The following is a 22160-nucleotide window of genomic DNA, read 5'->3' on the forward strand; positions in this document are numbered from 1 at the left end:
ATAGCCTATTGGGGGAGCGGGTAGTATAATTTAAGAGAGAGGACAGAGAGGTCATCTGTTCCTCTCTCCCTCACTCCTGTAAAACTCCTTCCCTTTCATTCATATTTACTTATTATTATTTCTCGCCTACCTTTTTCAGCCTGAGCGCCGAAGGATATGGTGGAGGGAGATTATTGATTTACTCTGAATAAATACTTACGACTGTGTTTGGTTGATCTCTGTTTGTATTGCCACCTCCGAATACCTAGAAGGAAACAAAGAAGATTAAAAACCTACCATCATTTCGAAAAAACTCCTCACAACCTCATATGTATCTTTTGATGCACAACAAACTAAAAATAAAGACACAATTGCAAAACAAACCAAGGGGTATATTTACAAGTGAATTGGCGGTAATTGGCATTAGCTTTGTTGGCCTAATGCCGCGCTCTGCCACTTTTGAAATGCAGGGCTACACCGTATTTACAAGAATACTGTGCAGCCCGGCGTTTGCCCCTGCACTGGTGCTAATTACAGCTGCCCAGCGCTAATGCAGGCCCCTTTGCACAATAGGAATGGATAGGCAAATAAATCAATTTGTGTATGAAAGGCTTTATTGATGGATGGGTAACTCAAATGGTGGCTGTGTAGGTTGATGGATGCAAGCATAGAGGACGGATTTCTGTACGGATGGATAGGTGGAATGGCCACTGGATGGATGTAATAGTGAAAGATTGAATCATGGATGAAAGAATACATTTATGAGAAAATGTAAAGGAGAAATGGTTGATATCAGCAGGTGAATGGAATGGTGAATGGGTGAACAGATTTGATTCTTGGTTTGAAGAGACAAAGGAAGCGGAAAAACCAGAAAGGACATCCAGCAAGAGGAACGTCGACAGCGAGACAGGAGAGACGGAAGTAGCCTGAGAAGAGATGGATGCTTCTCTGTACAATGCGAAGCTGTGGAAGGAAGCAGCCATCCAGTATTGTGGTGTAGAAGATGTCGAGCAGGAGATACAAGACGGACCCATCCTCTGGAGTGAAGAAGATGATTCCTGTGTGGAAGAGTGGTGGTTTGCCCCAGAGGACATTGTGAAGGACTCTGGAGAGTCCATGGGGATGAAACGCTGGGGTTCTTCACAAGGAGGGAGGAGGGAGAAGGGAGAAGGGAGAAAGGAGAAGGGAGAATGGATGGAATGTTCCATGCACTGGGTGTTGAGGTGAGAGCTACTCTATTCTTTTTTCAATAAAACAGAACACGCATATCACTGAAGGGCACTACATCTCCAAGAAGGCACTAGGGCAGATACAGAAAGCAGACAACCATTTCCTTTTTGTTTTAAAGGTAACTAAATTAAGGAAACCTCCAGATCCCCTGACAAACGTTTATGTTTCCACTGATTCCCAAGACTCTGATAGATACAGAGATTTTCCAAATAGCCTATTGGGGGCGCGGGCAGTAGAATTTAAGAGAGAGGACAGAGAGGTAATCTGTTCCTCTCTCCCTCACTCCTGTAAAACTCCTTCCCTTTCATTCATATTTACTTATTATTCTTTCTCGCCTACCTTTTTCAGCCTGAGCGCCGAAGGATATGGTGGAGGGAGATTATGGATTTACTCTGAATAAATACTTACGACTGTGTTTGGTTGATCTCTGTTTGTGTTGCCACCTCCGAATACCTAGAAGGAAACAAAGAAAATTAAAAACCTACCATCATTTCGGAAAAACTCCTCACAACCTCATATGTATCTTTTGATGCACAACAAACTAAAAATAAAGACACAATTGCAAAACAAACCAAGGGGTATATTTACAAGTGAATTGGCGGTAATTGGCATTAGCTTTGTTGGCTTAACGCCGCGCTCTGCCACTTTTGAAATGCAGGGCTACACCGTATTTACAAGAATACTGTGCTGCACCGCGTTTGCCCCTGCACTGGTGCTAATTACAGCTGCCCAGCGCTAACGCAGGCCCCTTTGCACAATAGGAATGGATAGGCAAATGAATCAATTTGTGTATGAAAGGCTTTATTGATGGATGGGTAAGTCAAATGGTGGCTGTGTAGGTTGATGAATGCAAGCATAGAGGATGGATGTCTGTACGGATGGATAGGTGGAATGGCCACTGGATGGATGTAATAGTGAAAGATTGAATCATGGATGAAAGAATACATTTATGAGAAAATGTAAAGGAGAAATGGTTGATATCAGCAGGTGAATGGAATGGTGAACGGGTGAACAGATTTGATTCTTGGTTGGAAGAGACAAAGGAAGCGGAAAAACCAGAAAGGACATCCAGCAAGAGGAACGCCGACAGGGAGACAGGAGAGACCGAATTAGCCTGAGAAGAGATGGATGCTTCTCTGTACAATGCGAAGGAGTGGAAGGAAGCAGCCATCCAGTATTCTGGTGGAGAAGATGTCGAGCAGGAGATACAAGATGGACCCATCCTCTGGAGTGAAGAAGATGAGTCCTGGCTGGAAGAATGGTGGATTGCCCAAGAGGACGTTGTGAAGGACTCTGGAGAGTCCATGGGGATGAAACGCTGGGGTTCTTCACAAGGAGGGAGGAGGGAGAAGGGAGAAGGGAGAAGGGAGAAAGGAGAAGGGAGAAGGGAGGGAATGTTCCATGCATTGGGTGTTGATGTAAGAGCTACTCTATTCTTTTTTCAATAAAACAAAACACGCATATCACTGAAGGGCACTACATCTCCAAGAAGGCACTAGGGCAGATACAGAAAAGCAGACAACCATTTCCTTTTTGTTTTAAAGGTAACTAAATTGAAGAAACCTCCAGATCCCCTGAACAACCATTCATTTTTCCCCTGATTTCCAAGACTCTGATAGATACAGAGTTGACACATATACCCTATTGGGGGAGCGGTCAGTAAAATTTAAGCGAGAGGACAGAGAGGTCACCTGTTCCTCTCTCGCTCACTCATGTAAAACTCCTTCCCTTTCATTCATATTTATTATTCTTTGCTCGCTCACCTTTTTCAACCTGAGCGCCGAAGGATATGGCGAAGGGAGATTATTGATTATACTCTGAGTAAATAGTTACCGCTGCATTTAGTTTGTCATAAATTCTGTTTGTTTCTCCACATCCGAAGACGATAGAAGGAAACAAAGAAGATTAAAAACCTACCATCATTTCGGAAAAACTCCTCACAACCTCATATGTATGTTTTAAAGCACAAGAAACTGAAAAATAAAGACACCATTGCGAAATAAACCAAGGGGTATATTTACAAGTGAATTGGCGGTAATTGGCATTAGCTTTGTTGGCTTAACGCCACGCTCTGCCACTTTTGAAATGCAGGGCTGCACCATATTTACAAGAATACTGTGCAGCCCGGCGTTTCCCCCTGCCCTGGTGCTAATTACAGCTGTCTAGTGCGATCGCAGGCCCCCTTGCACCATAGGAATGGATAGGCAAAAGAATCAATTTGTGTATAAAAGGTTTTATTGATGGATGGATAAGTCAAATGGTGGATGTGTAGGTGGATGGATGCAAGCATAGAGGATGGAGGTCTGTACGGATGGATAGGTGGAATGTCCACTGGATGGATGTAATAGTGAAAGATTGAATGATGGATGAAAGAATACATTTATGAGAAAATATAAAGGAGAAATCGTTGATATCAGCAGGTGAATGGAAGGGTGAAATGGTGAACAGATTGATTCTTGGTTAGAATACCAGCAAGAGGAACACCAACAGCGAGACAGGAGAAACTGAAGCAGGCGGAGAAGAGATGGATGCTTCTCTGTACACTGCGAAGCAGTGGAAGGAAGCAGCCATCCAGTATTTTGGTGCAGAAGACGTCGAGTAGGAGATAGAAGATGGATCCATTCTTGGAAGTGAAAAAGATGAGTACTGGGTGGAAGTGTGGTGGATTGCCCCAAAGGACGTTGTGAAGGACTCTGGAGAGTCCAAGGGGATAAAACGATGGAGTTCTTCACAAGGAGGGAGAAGGGAGAAGGGAGGGAATGTTCCATGCATGGGGTGTTGAGGTAAGAGCTACTCTATTCTTTTTTCAATAAAACAAAGCACGCATATCAGTGAAGGGCACTACATCTCCAAGAAGGCACTGGGGCAGATACAGAAAAGCAGACAACCATTCCCTTTTTGTTTTAAACGTAAATAAATTAAGGAATCCTCCGGATCCCCTGAACAAACATTTATGTTTTCCCTGATTCCCAAGACTCTTATAGATACAGAGGGACTCATTTATGAGCCTCTGCATCACTTTTGCGCCACCGGTGCATCACTTTTTTTGACGCACCAGTGGCGTAAAAAATGCGCCATGTTGCGCCATATTTACGAAGTGACACATCTAGGTAGATGCGTCACTTCGTAAACCCCTGCGCTACATTATACCTGCGCCAGGTATAATGTATGCAGGGTGGGCGTACCTCCGCAAGAAAGGGTCGTAGAAGTGGCGCAGCGAAATCTATGAGATTTCGCTGCGCCACTTCTAGGATGCCAATGCGTCAGAACCTTACGCCTGCCTCATGGCAGCCGTAAGGGTTGTAGGAGAGTAGGATCTGCTTACTGTTGTTGCCCCCACCGTTTGCTGGTGTTTCACTGTTTTTCGACTTTAGTCTGGCTGGGGCCCTGCTAACCAGGACCCCAGCCTAGCTGTTCCCTTTCTAAATTGATTGCATGTACTTTAGGTACACTCCAGATTGGTTACTGGGTTACCCTTGTGAGTCCCTAGTATATGGTACCTCAGATACCAAGGCCACAGGTAGCCCAGAGGCCTACCAGGGGCTGAAGCATATATTATGCCACCCGTGGGAAGCCTTCCAAAATGGCACCACAGGTCTGCTACTGCAGCCTGGGTAAGGTGGTGTAAGCATCCCTTCCTAAGATATAGTTTACCTATATCTACCTTTAAATACAGACACATATGAACCTATCAGTCACTCCTATGGCATACCTTAACAATCCTGAAGGCAGAGTGCTTGGTTTTGTGTGAGAGTGTGCCCAAGCATGAGCTGAGCCCCTCTGCAGCTTTCGGAATACATTCTCTGAGGCTGTTCTGTGATACAGCCATACCATATACTCTTAGGTGCATTATAACCTCGCAGTAAATGCTAACTTTGTGATGGCTGCATCAAAACATGCCGTGTTTGGTGTCAAACACTTTGGAATCCTACACCCCACCAGACCTGGCGGCGGGGGTAGAATTCCACCCTTCTAGAGGGAGAAGACATGTACACATTGGTCTAACCGGTAATAGTTTGAAAGAGCCCCAGCATCACAAAATGGATGCTGCTGCCACAGTCACAAGTCTGACCTCCTGCTGCTGGATGAAACTCCGGCAGGGGAGGCCTGGACAATAGGTTTCCTGTCACAGGGAGGTGTAACCACCTTCCCAGACAGCCTTTAGTGTATTTGGGCAGGGTGGGTGCATTCAGTGAATACTTTTCAGACAGTGCCTGGGGCACACTTGGTGTCCCTGTGCATACCCCAGTTCAAACCAGTTTCTGGGGCACATAGCCCCTGCTCTGATGCAAAACTGGACAAAGGGGAAGGGGTGTAACCACCCACTCCCCAGGTCCTCCCATAGGTGCGATCTTAGAGTTAGTCCAACCCCTAAACTTAGTATAAGTATAGGAACCCAGTCCTTAACACTTTAGATTATACCTGGACGAAACTCTGCAACATATATCCTGGAACTTCGACATTCTATATCAACTAGAAGACGGAAGAATCTCCCTTGGGGTCAAAGAGTGACTCCCCTGTTCAAACAGTCACCAAAGAAGCATCTTGCCGGTCTGCATTTCCAAGGCTCCGGCCGGATCCTGAAGGATTTGCGACACAGGGCATGGACTTCCAGACATCTCAGATGCCAACACGAGATCCCAGCAAAGCTGAGACCCGCAGCCATCACGAGAGACGTGGGACCGGAACTCCTGGACACCGTGCACATTTGATAGTGCACCTATTTCACAAGCTTTCCTGAAGTTGTGCATTGGGCTATATGTAGTCCAAACCCTGAGCACCATCTGCACCGAAGATTGTGGGCCTACACTCCACGAGTGTTCCATGGGCCCACTTATAGCATTTCTGCTTGAGGCCCCTTCGCGATCCCTGGTCCATCAACTGGTGGGTCCCCACGAAGGTAACTCTTTTGTTTTTTGGGCTTTCCTAGTTGCTCCAGATGTGCCCTGACTCCCCTTCAAAGGGTGAGTCCCTCAAATCTTGCTGGTCTGCTCCGAAGCCAATCTTTGCTTTCTGCATGGGTTGCTGTTGCCAAGGCTTGTTGGGTCCAATCCGGATACCAACACTTCAGCACTCAACATCCTTTGTGGGACAGCTCAAATCCAGCTCCTGGTTGTCATTGATGCCTCCTGGACCTCGTGGCTGAAGAGTCAAGCTTCACCTTCTTCACCTGGAAGCACCCGACATCGGTGGGCATCTGCTCATCGCCTGCATGGTCACTAGCTAGTGACCCAGACTCTGTCCCATCTACTTTCAGGTTCTTCAGATCTCCGATCCACCCTTGGATCCATCTGGACACTTTCCACTTGGAGGCCTGCAGCACTTTTCCACAGCTCGCCATAGAAAACGACGACGAAACCCGACACGAAAAGACACCTATGCACCCGGCTTCCTTGGGTGAGGTAACTTGAGTACTCTGGTGCTCTAGTGGGTGTTGACTCCCGAACTGTCTAGTTCCCAAGGGGTTTGCTCCAAGTCCACTCCTAAGTGTCCCTAATCTTTAAAATTCGAATCACAACTTTCTCCATAGAAGTCAATGGTGATTCGCGGCTGTGTTTAGACACTGCACGCGTCCCCCGTGGGTCTCCTGCATCCCTACCTTGGGTGGTTCCTGGTTGCCCCAGCGGTTCTACAGGCCTTAGGCCTTGTCTCTATGTCTGTCGTGGTTCTTATACCACTTCTTTAGTATATGGTTTGTGATGCCCCTAGGGCTAATCATTTATTGTGCTAATTTGCTGTGTGCTAAATAAGTTTACTGTATGTACTTTTGCCTCTAGCCTCATAAAGACACTAGAGGAATGTGTTTAGATTAAATAAATATATTTTATATATATATACCTGGTGTGGTTCTCCTTTCATTTGGTCATTCACGAGATTATAGATTGGTAAAACAAGCTGCTTTACTTTCCTTCAAGACTTAGCCTGAAGGCTGCTCTCCACAGCTACCACTAGGATAGCTTTCTATATATGTTGTCTTTAAACCTACCATCAATAAGGGTTGTTTGGATTGGTGCAAGGTGGCCACTAGAATAGTGGACAGCATATGCCAGGCCAACTTCTCACAAGGTGACGAAGGCCCTTTCACATTGGGCTTGCCCCATTTGAAAAGAACATTGCTGGAGTTGCATCAGGCTTCCGACACAACTCCAGCAATCCGCCTCTTTTTGCGCTAACAGATATGTCAGTTATAATGACGTATCTATCCTTCCTTGCGACATGATGTGTCAGATTGTAAATATGACGCATCATTGGTGTTGTAAGGAGGGCGCACTGAGAAGTGGTGCATCGCTGCTTTCACGCAGCGATGCGCCACTTCACGTAAATGAAGCCCAGAATCGTCACATATACTTTATTGTGGGAGTGCGCAGTATAATTTAAGAGGGAGGACAGAGAGGCCATCTATTCTTCTCTCCCTCACTTCTGTAAAACTCCTTCCCTTTCATTCATATTTACTTATTATACTTTCTCGCTCACCTTCTTCAGCCTGAGCACCAACGGATATGGTGAAGGGAGATTATTGATTATACTCTGAATAAATACTTATGGCTGTGTTTCATTTGTCATTAGTTCTGTGGGCTTTGTCAGCACACATAGAAGTAGCAACTCGTCATTTTATTTTTTATGATTGTTTATGTGCAGGAAGGGACACCTTCCTGCACATAATCAATCAATGGCGTTTTGCTGTTTCTTTGTGTGCTGCCTTTCAGGACACATAGAAACAGCAAATACAAGGACAAATAAAGCTTTTCTGCTGTTTTTGCCACAGTAAGACCATGTTTTGCCTGGTCTTAATTTTGGCACTGCCCCATATTTTCGCACCCCAATATGGGGCAGCGTCAGGATCAATGGGTGTTGTGCTAGAACACCCACCACAACACCTATTTCCCGTCCCTTTCATGGTAAGAATACCGTGAACGGATGTATGACGTTACCACGCATCCTTTTACAACGCCTACCTTTACCACGCAATTTTTACAACGCAGGATCCATTACAACGAAGTACTATTACAACGCATTTTTTTACATCGCATATACCTTTACAACGCATCCCATTACAACGTAAGTATTGGTAAGTATATAATATATTTTTTAAAATGTAATTAATTAAAATTAATATAATTTATTTTATTTTAATTTTAATTTTAATTTATTTTTACCCTGTACCCCTTAATTAAAATTAATAAAATGTATTTTAATTTAATTTTAATTTATTTTTACCCTGTACCCCTGTACCCCAAAACCCAAACCTAGCCCTGAACCCCAAAAATACCCATTACCCAAAAACCCCAAAACCCAAACCTAGCCCTAAACCCTAAAAATACCCTTTTACCCAAAAACCCAAACCTAGCCCTGAACCCTAAAAATAACCCTTTACCCAAAAACCCAAACCTAGCCCTGAACCCTAAAAATACCCCTTTACCCAAAAACCCAAACCTAGCCCTGAACCCTAAAAATACCCTTTTACCCAAAAACCCAAACCTAGCCCTGAACCCTAAAAATACCCCTTTACCCAAAAACCCAAACCTAGCCCTGAACCCTAAAAATACCCCTTTACCCAAAAACCCAAACCTAGCCCTGAACCCTAAAAATACCCCTTTACCCAAAAACCCAAACCTAGCCCTGAACCCTAAAAATACCCTTTTACCCAAAAACCCAAACCTAGCCCTGAACCCTAAAAATACCCCTTTACCCAAAAACCCAAACCTAGCCCTGAACCCTAAAAATACCCCTCTACTCAAAAACCCAAACCGAGCCCTGAACCCTAAAAATACCCCTTTACCCAAAAACCCAAACCTAGCCCTGAACCCTAAAAATACCCCTTTACCCAAAAACCCAAACCTAGCCCTGAACCCTAAAAATACCCCTTTACCCAAAACCCCAAACCTAGCCCTGAACCCTAAAAATACCCAAAAAATGTGTTGTAAAATACATGCGTTGTAAAAGTACTTGCGTTGTAATAGTATCCGTTGTAAAAGTATGCATTGTAAAAGTTTTTGCGTTGTAAAAAATGCGTGGTAATGGTATTGCGTTGTAAAAAATGTGTGGTAAAGGTTACATACCACCGTGAACGGGTGCCTTATTCACAAGGCGGTGTTAAGCCATGTTAAGTGGTTTAACTCTGCCTTGTGAATAGGGCCAAGCCCCTATCGCCAGGGCAACGTCACTAAAAGTGACGTTCCTGTGGCGATAGGGGCTTGTAAATATGCCAGCAAGTTACCTCGCTTGAACATCCGTCCCAGCCTCCTACATTGACCCTACTTTGATGGAGTTAGCATGGGCCCGGAATGCCTTTGCGTATGTGGTGATTGCATAGTGTTGTGATACCCCTGTCTAACTCATTAAGCAGAGTAATGTGAGATTGTGGAGATGATAAAACATATGCAAACAGTGTGCATCTATATTTTAATATGTCGTTGATTATGTGAGCCTAAACAGAGAACTTGTTTTTAGGTTTCCCCCTGCCGTTGCAACTGCGTAGCAGTTGCTCCGCCCAGGGCAAAATCTTATGTCCTAGATATGGGGCTTTGGTTCCGCCTCTGTCTTCCATTGGCTAGCTCCATAAATGGAGGCTAGCCATTGGAAGAGATTGGCTGTCAATCACGCTTTCCCCGTGAAAACGCGATTCGGGGGCGTTTCTGTGTCTTTTTTTAAGTCACGCCCTCTCCTCTTCCCATTGGCTGGAATTTTACCTTCCAGCCAATGGAAAGGGGAGAGCGCGAAAAACACGCCCCCGAATCTGCCGGCCGGGACACCCCCGTGACGTCATTCCCCGGGCCGCGCTGTGATTGGCTGCCGGCCCGGGACCTGACTTGTACTATATTGTTGTGAGATTTACATCACAAATATTGTGATGGCTCGACTCGTTCCTACATTCTTACAGCCAAGCCCGAGCCCCGGCTAGACTCTACGAATTTGCTGCCGTGTCCACCTCAATGGCTCATAATGTGCTTCATAATGCACTTTCGCCGTTTCAAAGAACTATAAATAACAGGTGCAAGTACATTTCAAGGGTCTGCCCTCGTTTCATTGAGTTCGCAATCATGGACTCCGAGCTCATCTTTCGGAATTCGAACTCGTAACCTGCAGGTCACTACCCGTATCAGTGTCATCGAGTTGATGAATTGATGTATTTTCCGTGTACTCTAAAGCCTAAAGATAACCATGCCCGAAGGTAACTGCGTGCAAGAATATGTTTCTGTACCACACTGCACAGCGCGTGACACTAGTTTCTTAAAAACGTAATTGTATGAGCTATGAGGAGGAGTTGGAAAGGCACGTAAAGAAGCTTCGGGGGTTTCTGTGGGGCGGCTCTTTTGGCTGTCTCCGGCAGTCACGGTTTCTCTGGGGGAGCACACGGGGCTCCCGGCTGTGCTAGATCCCGGAGCTCTTTTGCTGCTAGTGCCGCGGCGCTGGAAGATGGCGGCCGGGACCCTCAGGAGGAGGCTGCGGGTCTGTGATGCGCACAGGGCGGCCGGGCAAGAGCTGTGCACAGGATTCCCGAGCCCGGTGCCGCCCGCAATGCCCTCGGGGCTTCGCGTGATTGCAGCCGAACTCCAGGGAGTCCGTAATCCCGGGAGGGAGCCGCCGTGCAGAGCCGATTCAGAAAAGGGGGTGGTGATGGACAGAGCATCTGAGTTAAACAGAACACTCATACCCAGTCAAAACATCAGGGCTTGATCCATCACCGTTTTTTAGCTCACTACACCATCCCAGTTCAGAACCTGGCTATATGCAAATTAGTCTGACCCTGGCCCAGTGCATCATGGGAACAGGGCAGACCAAACTACCAAGCCAATTCTTTACTGGAAAGGAAACAAGCTTCCGGGGACCGGTTTCTGGCATTGCAGCCGTCTTCGGCCCGGCTTGCTTGAATCTTGATGGTGCAGTGAGCAAGGGACTCATGTCTGAGCATACCCTGCCACTCCTATAGTGGCCAAAACGATTCAGAAAAGGGGGTGGTGATGGACAGAGCATCTGAGTTAAACAAAACGATGCAGAGCCGACATGTCTGACAGTAAAGTCAAAGTGGCCGTCCGGCTCCGGACCATGAACCGCCGAGGTATGGACTTTTTTCTGTTTTCACCTCAGCTCTCTTTTATTTTTTGGGGGATATTGCTGAGCTCAGATGTCTTTCTCCCTATGTGCGAGGGCCATTGGCATGTGCTTCTGGCAAAGTTGGGATGCACACTTGTCTGGCTTACTTTTTTGCCTTACATAGGTGTGTTCTTGCACTTTTTGTTCTCCACTTGTCTTCTTCCACTTTGCTTCCACACTTCTCTAGCCTTGTAGTTCAACATTGCATGGCTTTTTCGATGCACACTCTTCTGTGTTTCTATGTTGAGGAGCGCGGTCATTCTTTGCCACTTTGTTGATGTAAAATTGTAGTCCCTCCTCTATTTTTGTGAAATGTCCCGGTTTTTGGGGTCGCACGATCTGGCCACCCTAACTGACATCCTATATGTGCATTCTTTGTGCACAGTCCCAATAATGAACACTATAATGTGGAGGTGGGAGGTGCAGAGTTGATTCATTGTATGTGCTTATATATGATGCCAGCGAACATTTTATAAGGCATTTAAATGTAATCTGGTAGGTGATGTTGGGATGAGTGAACCAAAAAACGTTGTCTAGGTTCTACAATTAAAGTTATATTATTATTGTTTTGTATTGGGCTATATTATATTCCGCTGAATCATATATGAGTGAGGCATTTGGTGATGGCGTCAGTTCTGGGATCTTAATAATTTGTTATGTTATAAGACACTTGTATGGCACTGTTAGTGTGGCCTCTCAGGGCTGTTGGATTCTGGTACCTGCACACCCTGGTCTTGGTCTTCTGTCACAGACCAGAGTCTATTTCCTGTTTGCGGAGGATCACCAGTACCCTGGGTTTGACTGACATCTTTACTCATTTCGGTACTACCGTCTGAAGGACCGCTTCCAATTTTGCTAGGTACAGAAAATGAAGCATTGACTGGTAAAGTGATTTGCTCAGGATCACAGTATCGTTCAGGCATGAAGAGCTGGGATTTCAGCCCAGGATTCTTAGTTCCCATTGTTGAATTTAGATACTGGACCTTATGACCTCAGGAATTTACTTTGATGGATATGCATGACACTTGGGTCATTGTTGTTGTTGTTGTTCTGGAACAAAAGTAGTAATCCTGTATTATAAATAAATGTGAAGCTCTTATGCATCATATCAAAGATGTTTTAACTGAACTGTTCTATGCTGTTGCAGCCTACATGAGAATTCTTGTGAAAAAAATAGTTTGAAGTTTCAGGGGATTCTGTGAAAATAATTGGAAAGTCAAAAATTACTATAATTTTAATTTGTGTAATGAGATTAACGTGTTTTTATTTTTTTGCAAGTGGACTAAACCAAATAAAAAAAATACACTTAGTCTGTGTGTCTGACATTATTGTAACTTGCAGAGTCGACACTATCTATCGCCCTATGAGCCTGAATGCAGCCAGGTTAGGGACACCTGGTCAGATCAACATTGGAGGTGAGAAAAAACCCCTAAGGCTAGTAGGGTGGTCATCTGTGACACTGAAACCGTGCTTGCAGTACCTTCAGTGCTCAGTTGCTGGATCATAGAGGCTTGTGCTTGCTGTACGATCCACATTTGCCTAGCAGCATGCACTGCTGAGGGCTATGTCAGAAAATCAGGTGGGCTTGCAGTTCCCAGGCCAAGGCGGAGGCCTAGTCCTGGCTGTTGGGTGGCTTGCACGTAGGTATGATGGGCCAGTGATGCAAGTCCATATGAGGCCCCACAGGCATCGGTTAATGTGCCCTCTGCCTGAAGGCAACCTTCACTCGAGTTCCACAGGTGTAATGTTTGAGGTTTTGATATGATGCATGTTGGTTCTCACATGCGCCTCCATGAAGTCCCTGATGATACTGCTGGATTTGAGAGCATGCCTTCCCAGCGTGGTACGTGATACGGTGCAAGGCACTGTTGGAGCTACGCTTCATTCTTCTTAAGTGTATTGTTTGAAAACTTTCAATATTGACTACAGTGAGCGTTTGCTAATTTTGTATTTAGCTGCATATTTTAAGATTTAGAACTTAAGTGGGTGCAGTGTTGGGCTTAAAATCGACACAGTGTCCAATGGTTGCTGCTCAAACACACTCCTTTGCTCACTTTTCAGATTTAAAAACATCTCTTTTAGTACAACTCAATTGTCTTAAGTCGAAGGCCGTGGGAATGATTATTCCTGAGATGGAGGCGAGAACAACTGAGATAAATGGCATTTTGATAGCTCCGGTGCAGGAGCAGTATTTCTGATACTGTTTTCACTCCCCTCCGTCTATGGCTACTTTAGACTCATCTTTGGAAGGGTCACATTTAGTGGATCTATTTGAAGAAATGGGTCGCCTAATAGACAGCCTTTAAAAATTACAGGACAGGCCAACCCCAAAAAGGACGCCAGGTGGTTTGACAGTGCATGTTCCCTTGCACAGAGAAAGCTAAGAGCCTCACTAAGACTGAATCCAAGGGATAAACAAAGGGTGATGCAATGCAGGCTTAACTATAAACAGACGCTAAAGGGACGGAAGATGGCCCTCCAAACTCAAACTTGGGAAGACCTGAGAAGAGCTGCAGAAAGGAAAGATACACTCACCTTCTGGAAGATAATTAATAATCCCTGCTTCCAAGATGCAAACAGTGCAGAGATAGGTTCTAATGTTCTCCCGGGACACTGGGTAGAGCACTTTAAAGGGCTTTACAATCGGAGGAATAGTCAGCCACTGTATAATGGTGAGGGGATGGGGAGGTGAAATGTAACACTCAAATTCTCCCTAGAGGAGATTATTGTAGGCATTATGGGTCTCACCAAAAACAAGGCACCGGGTCCGGATGGGATCCCGCCGGACCTCTTCTTAAGTAAGGTGGACCTGTGGGCCCCAATCTTAACAAGAGTATTAAATGTTGCCATAGCTACGGGGCTTCCGCGCTCTTGGTCAACGGCCACAATAGTGCCTATTTTTAAAAAGGGGAATAGGGATAACCCCCAGTGTTACCGCCCTATCTCCCTCATAGATGTCACTGCCAAAGTCCTGGGACGCATTGTCTTAACCCGTATGATGATCTGGGCTGAGGATCAACAGATTATCACTGATGTCCAGTATGGTTTCAGGGCCAAGAGATCCACAACAGACCAATGTATAAACGTATATCTCCTTGTGGCTAATTATACTATTGGTAGTAATGAAACGGTCTATTTAGCGTTTATGGACCTTACCGCAGCATTCAACGGCGTCCATAGGGAGAAGTTGTGGGCCCAAATGAGTAACCTTGGGGCAGACCAGGATCTTATAAAAAATTTCAAAGCCTTACACTGGAACACCTCGGCCAATGTAAGGTATAATTCAGATGGCAGATGCACTGAGTCCTTTACATGTACTAGTGGTGTGCGACAGGGGTGTATCGTGGCACCATTCCTGTTTTCTTTGTATATAAATGGCCTAAAACAAGCCCTTTTAAGCCTAAATGTGGACTCACCTAGAGTAGGCAGAAGAGCAATTCCGGTCTTGCTCTATGCTGACGACGCGGTATTGCTGGCACGAACCCCACAGGGCCTACAGATATTGATAGACGGCTTCACGGATTTTATGAATAAACTAGACCTGTCGGCCAACCTAACCAAGTCGTATGTAATGGAAACAGGGCTGAAACCACGGAAAGTTTCAATTATCGAATAGGCGAACACAAATTAGAGAAGGTGCAGTCTTTCTCGTATTTGGGCATTTTAATTGATGTGCATCTAAATTTTAAAGCACTACTCGAAGAGCGTTGTAATAGGCTAGTGTCTAGTACAGGGGCAATTATGAATTTTGGCCGTAGAATAGGCCGCTGGTCCCCGGAGCAAATGATGAATCTATACAACTCCATTTGCTGCTCTAAAGTGGCATATGGTGCAGAACTCTGGGGGATCGCCAACTCATATATTGTGCACGAAGAACTGGGTGGGGCCTTTATAGAGGACAGGCTCCAGGTTAGACCCCTGCTAGCATAGCTAAATATTTTGGAGAAACCGGAGGCAATGCTGCTCTAAAGTGGCATATGGTGCATGTTGGAACTGGGGTCACCAGCTCCCCGTGGGTAGCATGGCACAAGCGGGTAGGCATCCGAAAGCTTATGTGTAAGGCGACCATACAGCACACGCAACCACTGAGACAGTAAAAATGGGCACGCAATGAGTGACGCCTCTCCAGTTAGTTTGTATAAAAAGCAAGTAACTTTTATATAGAGCAGGATCAGGATAATCAAGAATTGCAATATTGTTAGCTTATTAGCTTTCCTTTAAAATACATGTGTTACAACACTTGTCAATAAATACTAGATGAATAAATATTAAATATAAGATAAATATTAGAAAATATTAAGTAATAGATAACCACAGGCCTGACCTTGGCTTTGTTTCTTGCCAGCACCTGTTGTCGTGTGTTTATCTAGGGACCTGTATCGATACTCCTATTTCTGACCCTTGTACGGTTATTATTCACTAATGTCCATACAACGGCACAGAAACCCGTTTTCAGATTGATTCATAGCGCATGCTGTCACATTGAGCAAGCACTATTCCTCCAGCCCCCTAGAAAGGCACAACGAGTTCTCTAAACAAACCAAACCTCCAGCAAACCTGGGAAATCACCGCTGCTATTGTTTTGTTTTCGTTCAAGAACTCCTGTAAAAAATGTAAGAACGACCAGTTCTTAATGACATCTTTTATTGACGTCTTATGTCCATCCTTACGTCAAACCCGGCACCTATCAGGTATAAATATACCGACGCTGCCCTAAGCAAAGACACGGTGGTGATGAGCTTGGAGCAGTGACTACTTGCCGGAGAGCCCAGCTGATGCAGGAAGCCCACGGATGCTGCCCCTCCCTTTTGACGCGCTGAGAGAGACGCTGCCTTTTCTCCTGCCGAGAAATCCAGCTTCCAGCGTTTCCAGCTTGCCCTTGCGGGTGACTGGGATACCGAGTCCTGAGACAGAGATACCAGCCCTCCTGCCTTCTAAATCCCAGGTACTGAACTGACTAACCCCTTACAGAGAATTCTTGAGTCAGATTCTTGGCAAAACAAACTTAACTTAAACTGCTACTTACTTACTCCCTCCCACATATTAGGCTTAGGTCAGGTACACCGGGGTAGGCGTAGTTAGAAGCACCAGTTGAGTATGATTAGTCAATATATATATGTATGTATATCTTTTATCCATTTTAAAGTATCATATGGCTAAGAAACCATATCAATGCTTTTACAGTATTATTTTATAATCCTGCTTTTACTGTATGCACTTTACTTAACCTTAAGTATTGCAACTGTAGCGATTCATTTCTCTTGTATGAGAAAAAGAGACTGATCAATAAATAACACCTTTTATTGAACACGCCCATCTCTTCTTTCTCTACAATCTGGTGGAACTAAGTATGTACGTACTGACTGAGTAAAATAGTTGTCTTTTGTTTTCACACAACTCTAGAGATATACTCTTGATTAGGGAGAGCAAAGTTGTCATGCTCTATGGTTGTCAGAAACGAAATCCCTTCTTGTCTATCCAGGGAGGTTAAACTTCTCCTCGTCTATTCGAGAAAGTTTCTAGTGAACTCTGAGCAAGCTGGCACACAAAACTTAAGTCTAATATCGACAGTAGAAGACCTAGTTAACCTCTGTCCTACGTCTATACTATTGAAGATATTATTCCAATGCGCAGAGCCTATTGGGATAATAGGAACTACACTACACTGTAAGAAAACATTTAGAAGACAACCAAATTGGTTCTGCAGGCATTTTACCCACTTCTCACCAAGCAAGGGTGAACATTTCCTTAAACCCTTTCAGGTAAAATAACCAGGCACTTAGCCAAGAGTGAGCGGCTCATTTTGACAAGAACCAACATTTCAATAGTACATTTCAGTGTTTTAATCAGGAAAGAATTAACGCTCCGCTATACAGCAGTAAACATGTGAATAGGTAACTTTAAGATTCCAGTAAATGCAGCACAAAGTGGGAGAAGACATTTCATTAAGAATAAACAGCCCCATGTGCAGGATTAACCATCTCCTTAAGCATTCTAAAACAAGGTACCCAGCAAGGATGAGCATCTCATTATGCTAGTAACCACTTTTCTGAGCAGGAGTAAACATTTACTAACAGGTAAACCTTTCATAAGGCCTAGGCTGAACAGGACACTAAGCGAAATATGGATAATCCCTGGGTTTGGGCCTAGCCCTTGCTAATACTCTTCATCCTGGTACTGTAGGCATTCTATTACATCCTCTAATCAGGGGTTATCCTTTTATGAATTGAGGCCTATAAACTGTGGGCCATGGGCCCTCTAAAACAGTCCAATACCAGGGTAAACACCCCCTTAATCTAGTAGGGACCTTTCATTAGGAAATATCCTGTTTGCAGGTGAGAACAGCATTTCATGTAGAGCCATTCATATTCTCAATAGCAATAACTTATTTCAATAAAGGTTAAAACATTCAATTAGCAGAAGTAACCATTTCCTTAATCAGGAATAAACAGGTCATTAGAACTCAGGCCCCATTAGCAATGTTGCGCAGCAAGCTCCTCAAATCGGCAGGGCCTGTAATAAGGTTTTGCTAGCTCCTGCAGCTTAAAAATAACAGCCCCTTATGTAGGACTAAACATTTCATTTACCCAGAATAACATTCTCCTCAAGCAGGGATCAACCTTCCATGAATTATATCTAAACCCTGTGCCTAAGAACCAGTAAGACAATGGCACATGAGCAGGAATTCTCAGGTTGGAACAAAACCTTTCATTAGACAGGCACAATTAACCAATTCCTTGCTCTGCAGTTCTTGACACAGGGATAAAACATTTCAGTATTCAAGAGTATCCCTGTTGGTAGGTAGAAGTTAGCACACTGGGGCAGGAGTATAAAACTTTCCATCAGGTAAGTACCCCATAAAAAGGCTCAGCATTTCATGAGAGAATAAACGCTGCATTACTCAGCCATAAACATGCATAGGGCTACACTAACTGGCATGCAACTGTACCCCAGGCAGGGGTTAACTTTTATTAGCTGAGGCCCCCACGGTGTCTTTTGGGGGGGGGCCTGGCCCAGTTCCAGTACTTGAAGGGCCAATGGGGCTATTCCCCAGTTCAGGGAGCCTTCTGACACAGCGCCAGGCAGCAAATTCAGGTCCTGGGCACACAGCGCCTCGCTGATGCAGCGCTTGAAGTTAATGACAGATGCTGGATGTACAGCGCTTCACAGTACCTCAAGGGTCCCCAGGCAGCAGCCGAGCTCTCAGGTTCACAACGCTTCGCAGTAACAGCGCTGGTAATGGCTTTCTGGTGTCAGTTGTAGGGGAAGGGAATATGGCAGTCCTGGAGATAGCGCTTCTCTGGTACAGCGCTTCGCAGGGGACACAGCAGTTCTGGGAGCTAGCGCTCAGACAGCAGTAGCGCTTGGGCAGTTTCCACAATAGCGCTCCTAGCAGCCACAGATCCTCAAATGACAGCGCTGGGCACTCAGGGTTAGTTACAGCCCCAGCGCTTCGCAGGCACAGCGCTTCTCTTGGGCCATTCCCATAAATAAGGCAGTTCAGGTAGCGCCAGCAGGACAGGTAGTCTAGGGTGCTAGCGCTTGGTAGTTTCAGCAATAGCGCTTCACAGGTAGATTATTTGCATCAGTACAGTTTCAGACAGAGCAGGCTAGCAATTCAGGCAGATATAGCGCTTCAGGGTTCTAGCGCTTCTGCAGGCAGTTACAGTGCTTGAGCCTCAGGCAATTCAGTTAGGCTAGCAGTTCAGGAGGCTAGCGCTACGCAGAGATAGCGCTTAGCATTCACTTCAGTGGAGCACTTTCCTCAGGACAGGTAGTGCAGGGTGCTAGCGCCAGGGAATAAGAGCGCTTAGCCAGCAGACAGTTTATATTAATTGGAGTCAGATCAGCAGGATCCACAGGACAGTTCACACAACAGTGGCAATCCAGAAAAAGGGATCCCTGGTGGCGTCAGGGAGCGCAGGGAGTGTTACAGCGCCAATACCTGGTTGATTTCTCAAAAGTCCTGTGGTGATTTGGTTTCTTCTTGGCGCTTTATATTTCTTGCGCCCTTGTAAATTGCAGTCTCTGGGTTCCTTGAAGGCGGGGAATGTTGAAGTTGATGGTTGATATCAAGTCTCCTCAGCAAGTTCCCTTCAAGCAGACCTGGGGTTCCCCTTTCGCTGGGCCAGGTCAGGAGGGGCAAATTCAAGATACCTCAACACTTGATAGTCAGCACCTAGGCCCTGTCTCTACCAGTGTCATAGGTCCCTGTCTAGGCCCCACTGCCTAAAGCTCCTGCGTAGGTTCTCCCCCAGGTCTGTGCTCCCTCAGTCTGACAGGAAAGTTTTCCTCCCTTTCCTTATTTAGTGCCAGTTGACAGTTGGCAGTGGCAGTTGGTGTCACCTCATCTGTTCCAGAAGGTTCCAGGAGGTTCTAGGAGGTTTCACCATTCTGGCTATGGGCAGGCTAGTATTGATACATTGTTTGAGGGTTCCAGCCAGCTCCTGGCCACTAGAATGCGCCCACAAAGACCGCGCTGCAGTAGCAGGGGTCAGTGGCAGCCATGTTAGGGGAAGAAAGCACCTGCACCTTAACATTAGTTTGACATACACAGGGCTTTCTTCACTACACAAGGCCTATACCCTTTTGTTACAATAGGGGGCACCCTAAATTAAAGGAATAAAAAACGAAAAATTCTGGGGAAAGGGCCAAGTCCTACAGTGCAGAACTCTTGGGGATCGCCAACTCAGACAATTTGCAGGTGGAGGAGAATAAATACATGAGAAGGCTCCTCAAGGTCCCACAGGGTGTCCCCTCATATATTGTGCATGAAGAACAACGTACTCTCCATGCCACTGGAATCAAGCTATCCTGGCTGATGAGGGCTGAAAGCCCCAAACTGGTCCTAGGATGCTTGTTTCTAGTCCAGGGAGGACCTGGCTTGGCAGTTTGGGCTCGACTGTTCCCATGGGGCAAAGGGTCAAGACTGATTTGCATATGGCCGGGTTCAAACTGGAATGGAATGAGCACAAAAAGGATGGATTTAGGCCCAGATCTCTGTACTGAGGTGAATGTATGACATTGTTCTGGATTCTGTCCATCAACTGTTGTTTTTGCATTTGTCACCCTGAGTGGGACGGGTATGCTCAGACGTGAGTCCCATGCTCTCCATGCCACTGGAATCAAGCTATCGTGGCTGATGAGGGCTGAAAGCCCGAAACCGGTTCTAGGATGCTTGTTTCCAGTCCAGGGAGGACCGGGCTTGGCAGTTCGGGCTGGACTGTTCCCATGGGGCACAGGGTCAAGACTGATTTGCATATGGCTGGTTTCAAACTGGAATGGCATGGTGAGCAAAAAAACGATGGATTTAGACCCAGATCTCTGTACTGGGGTGAATGTATGACATTGTTCTGCATTCTGTCCATCAACTGTTGTTTTTCCAAGCACAGAGAGCCTGCACCAAGACTGAACTGCACCTGCTGATCCTTGGCTTAGCAGGTGCAGTTCACCGTGCGGACCGGCTGCAGCGGATGTCGAGCCTGTAGTGTGAGTCGAGCGGTGTGGCGTGCTGGGCCCTCAGGTCACAGTGCAGGGGTGGCCCCGTGGCCGTCATCCAGCGGCGTCAGTGAGACCAGGGCTGCGGTGCGAAGTGGGGCGGTGCTCGTCGCGGAGCTTACAGTCACGGTGCAAGCAACAAAGTCTGTTTATGATCTGGAATTGAGGAAGCTGGCGTCGGTGGGCCGAGACTACCATGTGGGACGGGGCAGTACGTCATGTAACTTCTGAGCAGTGCCCCCAAACCACAGTGCAGGCAGCAGTGGCGATGTCAGTTTGCAGCGGAGGTGGCGGTGAGACCAGGGCGATGGAGTGAAGCAAGGCGGTGTGGAGTGCCCACAGGTCGCGGTACAAGCAGCGGATCGTGGCAGCAGAAGACAGTGTCGTCGGTGAGACCAGGGTTGCAATGTGAAGTGAAGCGGTGCCCTCTACAGTGTCTTCAGGTCACGGTGCCGCCATCGGTGTTGGCTTGCATTGCTGTTTACCTCTGTGCCAACTGAAACCCATGGTCCCAGAGGCGGTACCCAGATGAAGGCGATGTCTTTGTTGTTCGTTAGCCTTCTTTAACGGGGCAAGCAGTACTTCAATCCCTTGGAGATACTCAGAAGAAGAAGTTTGTGGAAAGGTAATTCCTACTGTCCAAGACAGAAGCAGACACTGTAAGCCAACACAGCAAAGTACAAAGAAAAGTGGTAGTCCCTCCCAACAGCTTCTCCTGCTCTTCTTGGCAGGTTTCTTGATCCCAAGGAGTTCCAAAGTCCTGGGGCCTGGGCCCCATTAGTTATGCCGCATTTCCCTTCAAAGTTGGCACAAGCAAAATTCCAGTTGCATACATAAACAAGTTCTGCCTGGCTCAGGCTCAGGCCAGGCTCAGTTAAGGAGTGGGAGACAGCTTTGTGGAAGGCAGCCACAGTCCATTCAGGTGCAAGCAACAACTCCTACCACTACTCTGAATGCAGCCAGGTCTATTCAGCCTGGCTGTGAGTCACCCAGGAAAGCCAGGACACACCTCAATCTCCCCCCTCCCCCCTTGTGTCTGTCTAGTGTATAAGCACATCCCCTGCTCTGAAACCAGATAGGGAATACACAAATGGCAGAGGCACACAAGATGGTTAAGCAAGAAAATGTCCACTTTCTAAAAGTGGCATTTTCAAACACACAACATAAAAAACATTTTGACTAAACAATGCATCTTTAAATTCTGAGTTCAGGAAGCCTAAACTCAATTTCTCCATCTTGTCCCAATGGAAAGTTATGCTTGTAAGATGCTACAAAGCAACTCCCATGTTAGTCTGTGAGACAGATAGCCTTTCAATAGTGAAAACAAAATTGACAGTATTTCACTTTCAGAACATGTA

The 22160-nt window shown here is 45.9% G+C and overlaps 1 protein-coding gene and 1 long non-coding RNA gene across 2 annotated transcripts in view; one reads left to right on the top strand and one right to left on the bottom strand.

Annotated features, from left to right (window-relative positions):
- The window catches only part of LOC144781762 (uncharacterized), a 351692-nt gene that overhangs the window by 286645 nt on the left and 42887 nt on the right, over positions 1 to 22160 (top strand). The window lies entirely within an intron of this gene.
- LOC144782566 (uncharacterized) overlaps positions 1 to 22160 on the bottom strand; it is a 266745-nt gene that overhangs the window by 211107 nt on the left and 33478 nt on the right. The window contains exons 2-3 of the mRNA XM_078661947.1: positions 1618 to 1662; positions 200 to 244 (exon numbers count right to left, since the gene is read on the bottom strand). Coding sequence (XP_078518073.1) covers positions 200 to 244; positions 1618 to 1662 — 90 coding nt within the window. The remainder of the gene's footprint in view (positions 1 to 199; positions 245 to 1617; positions 1663 to 22160) is intronic.

This window comes from Lissotriton helveticus, chromosome 9 (assembly GCF_964261635.1).
Source record: "Lissotriton helveticus chromosome 9, aLisHel1.1, whole genome shotgun sequence".
In the NCBI taxonomy this organism is placed as follows: Eukaryota; Metazoa; Chordata; class Amphibia; order Caudata; family Salamandridae; genus Lissotriton; species Lissotriton helveticus.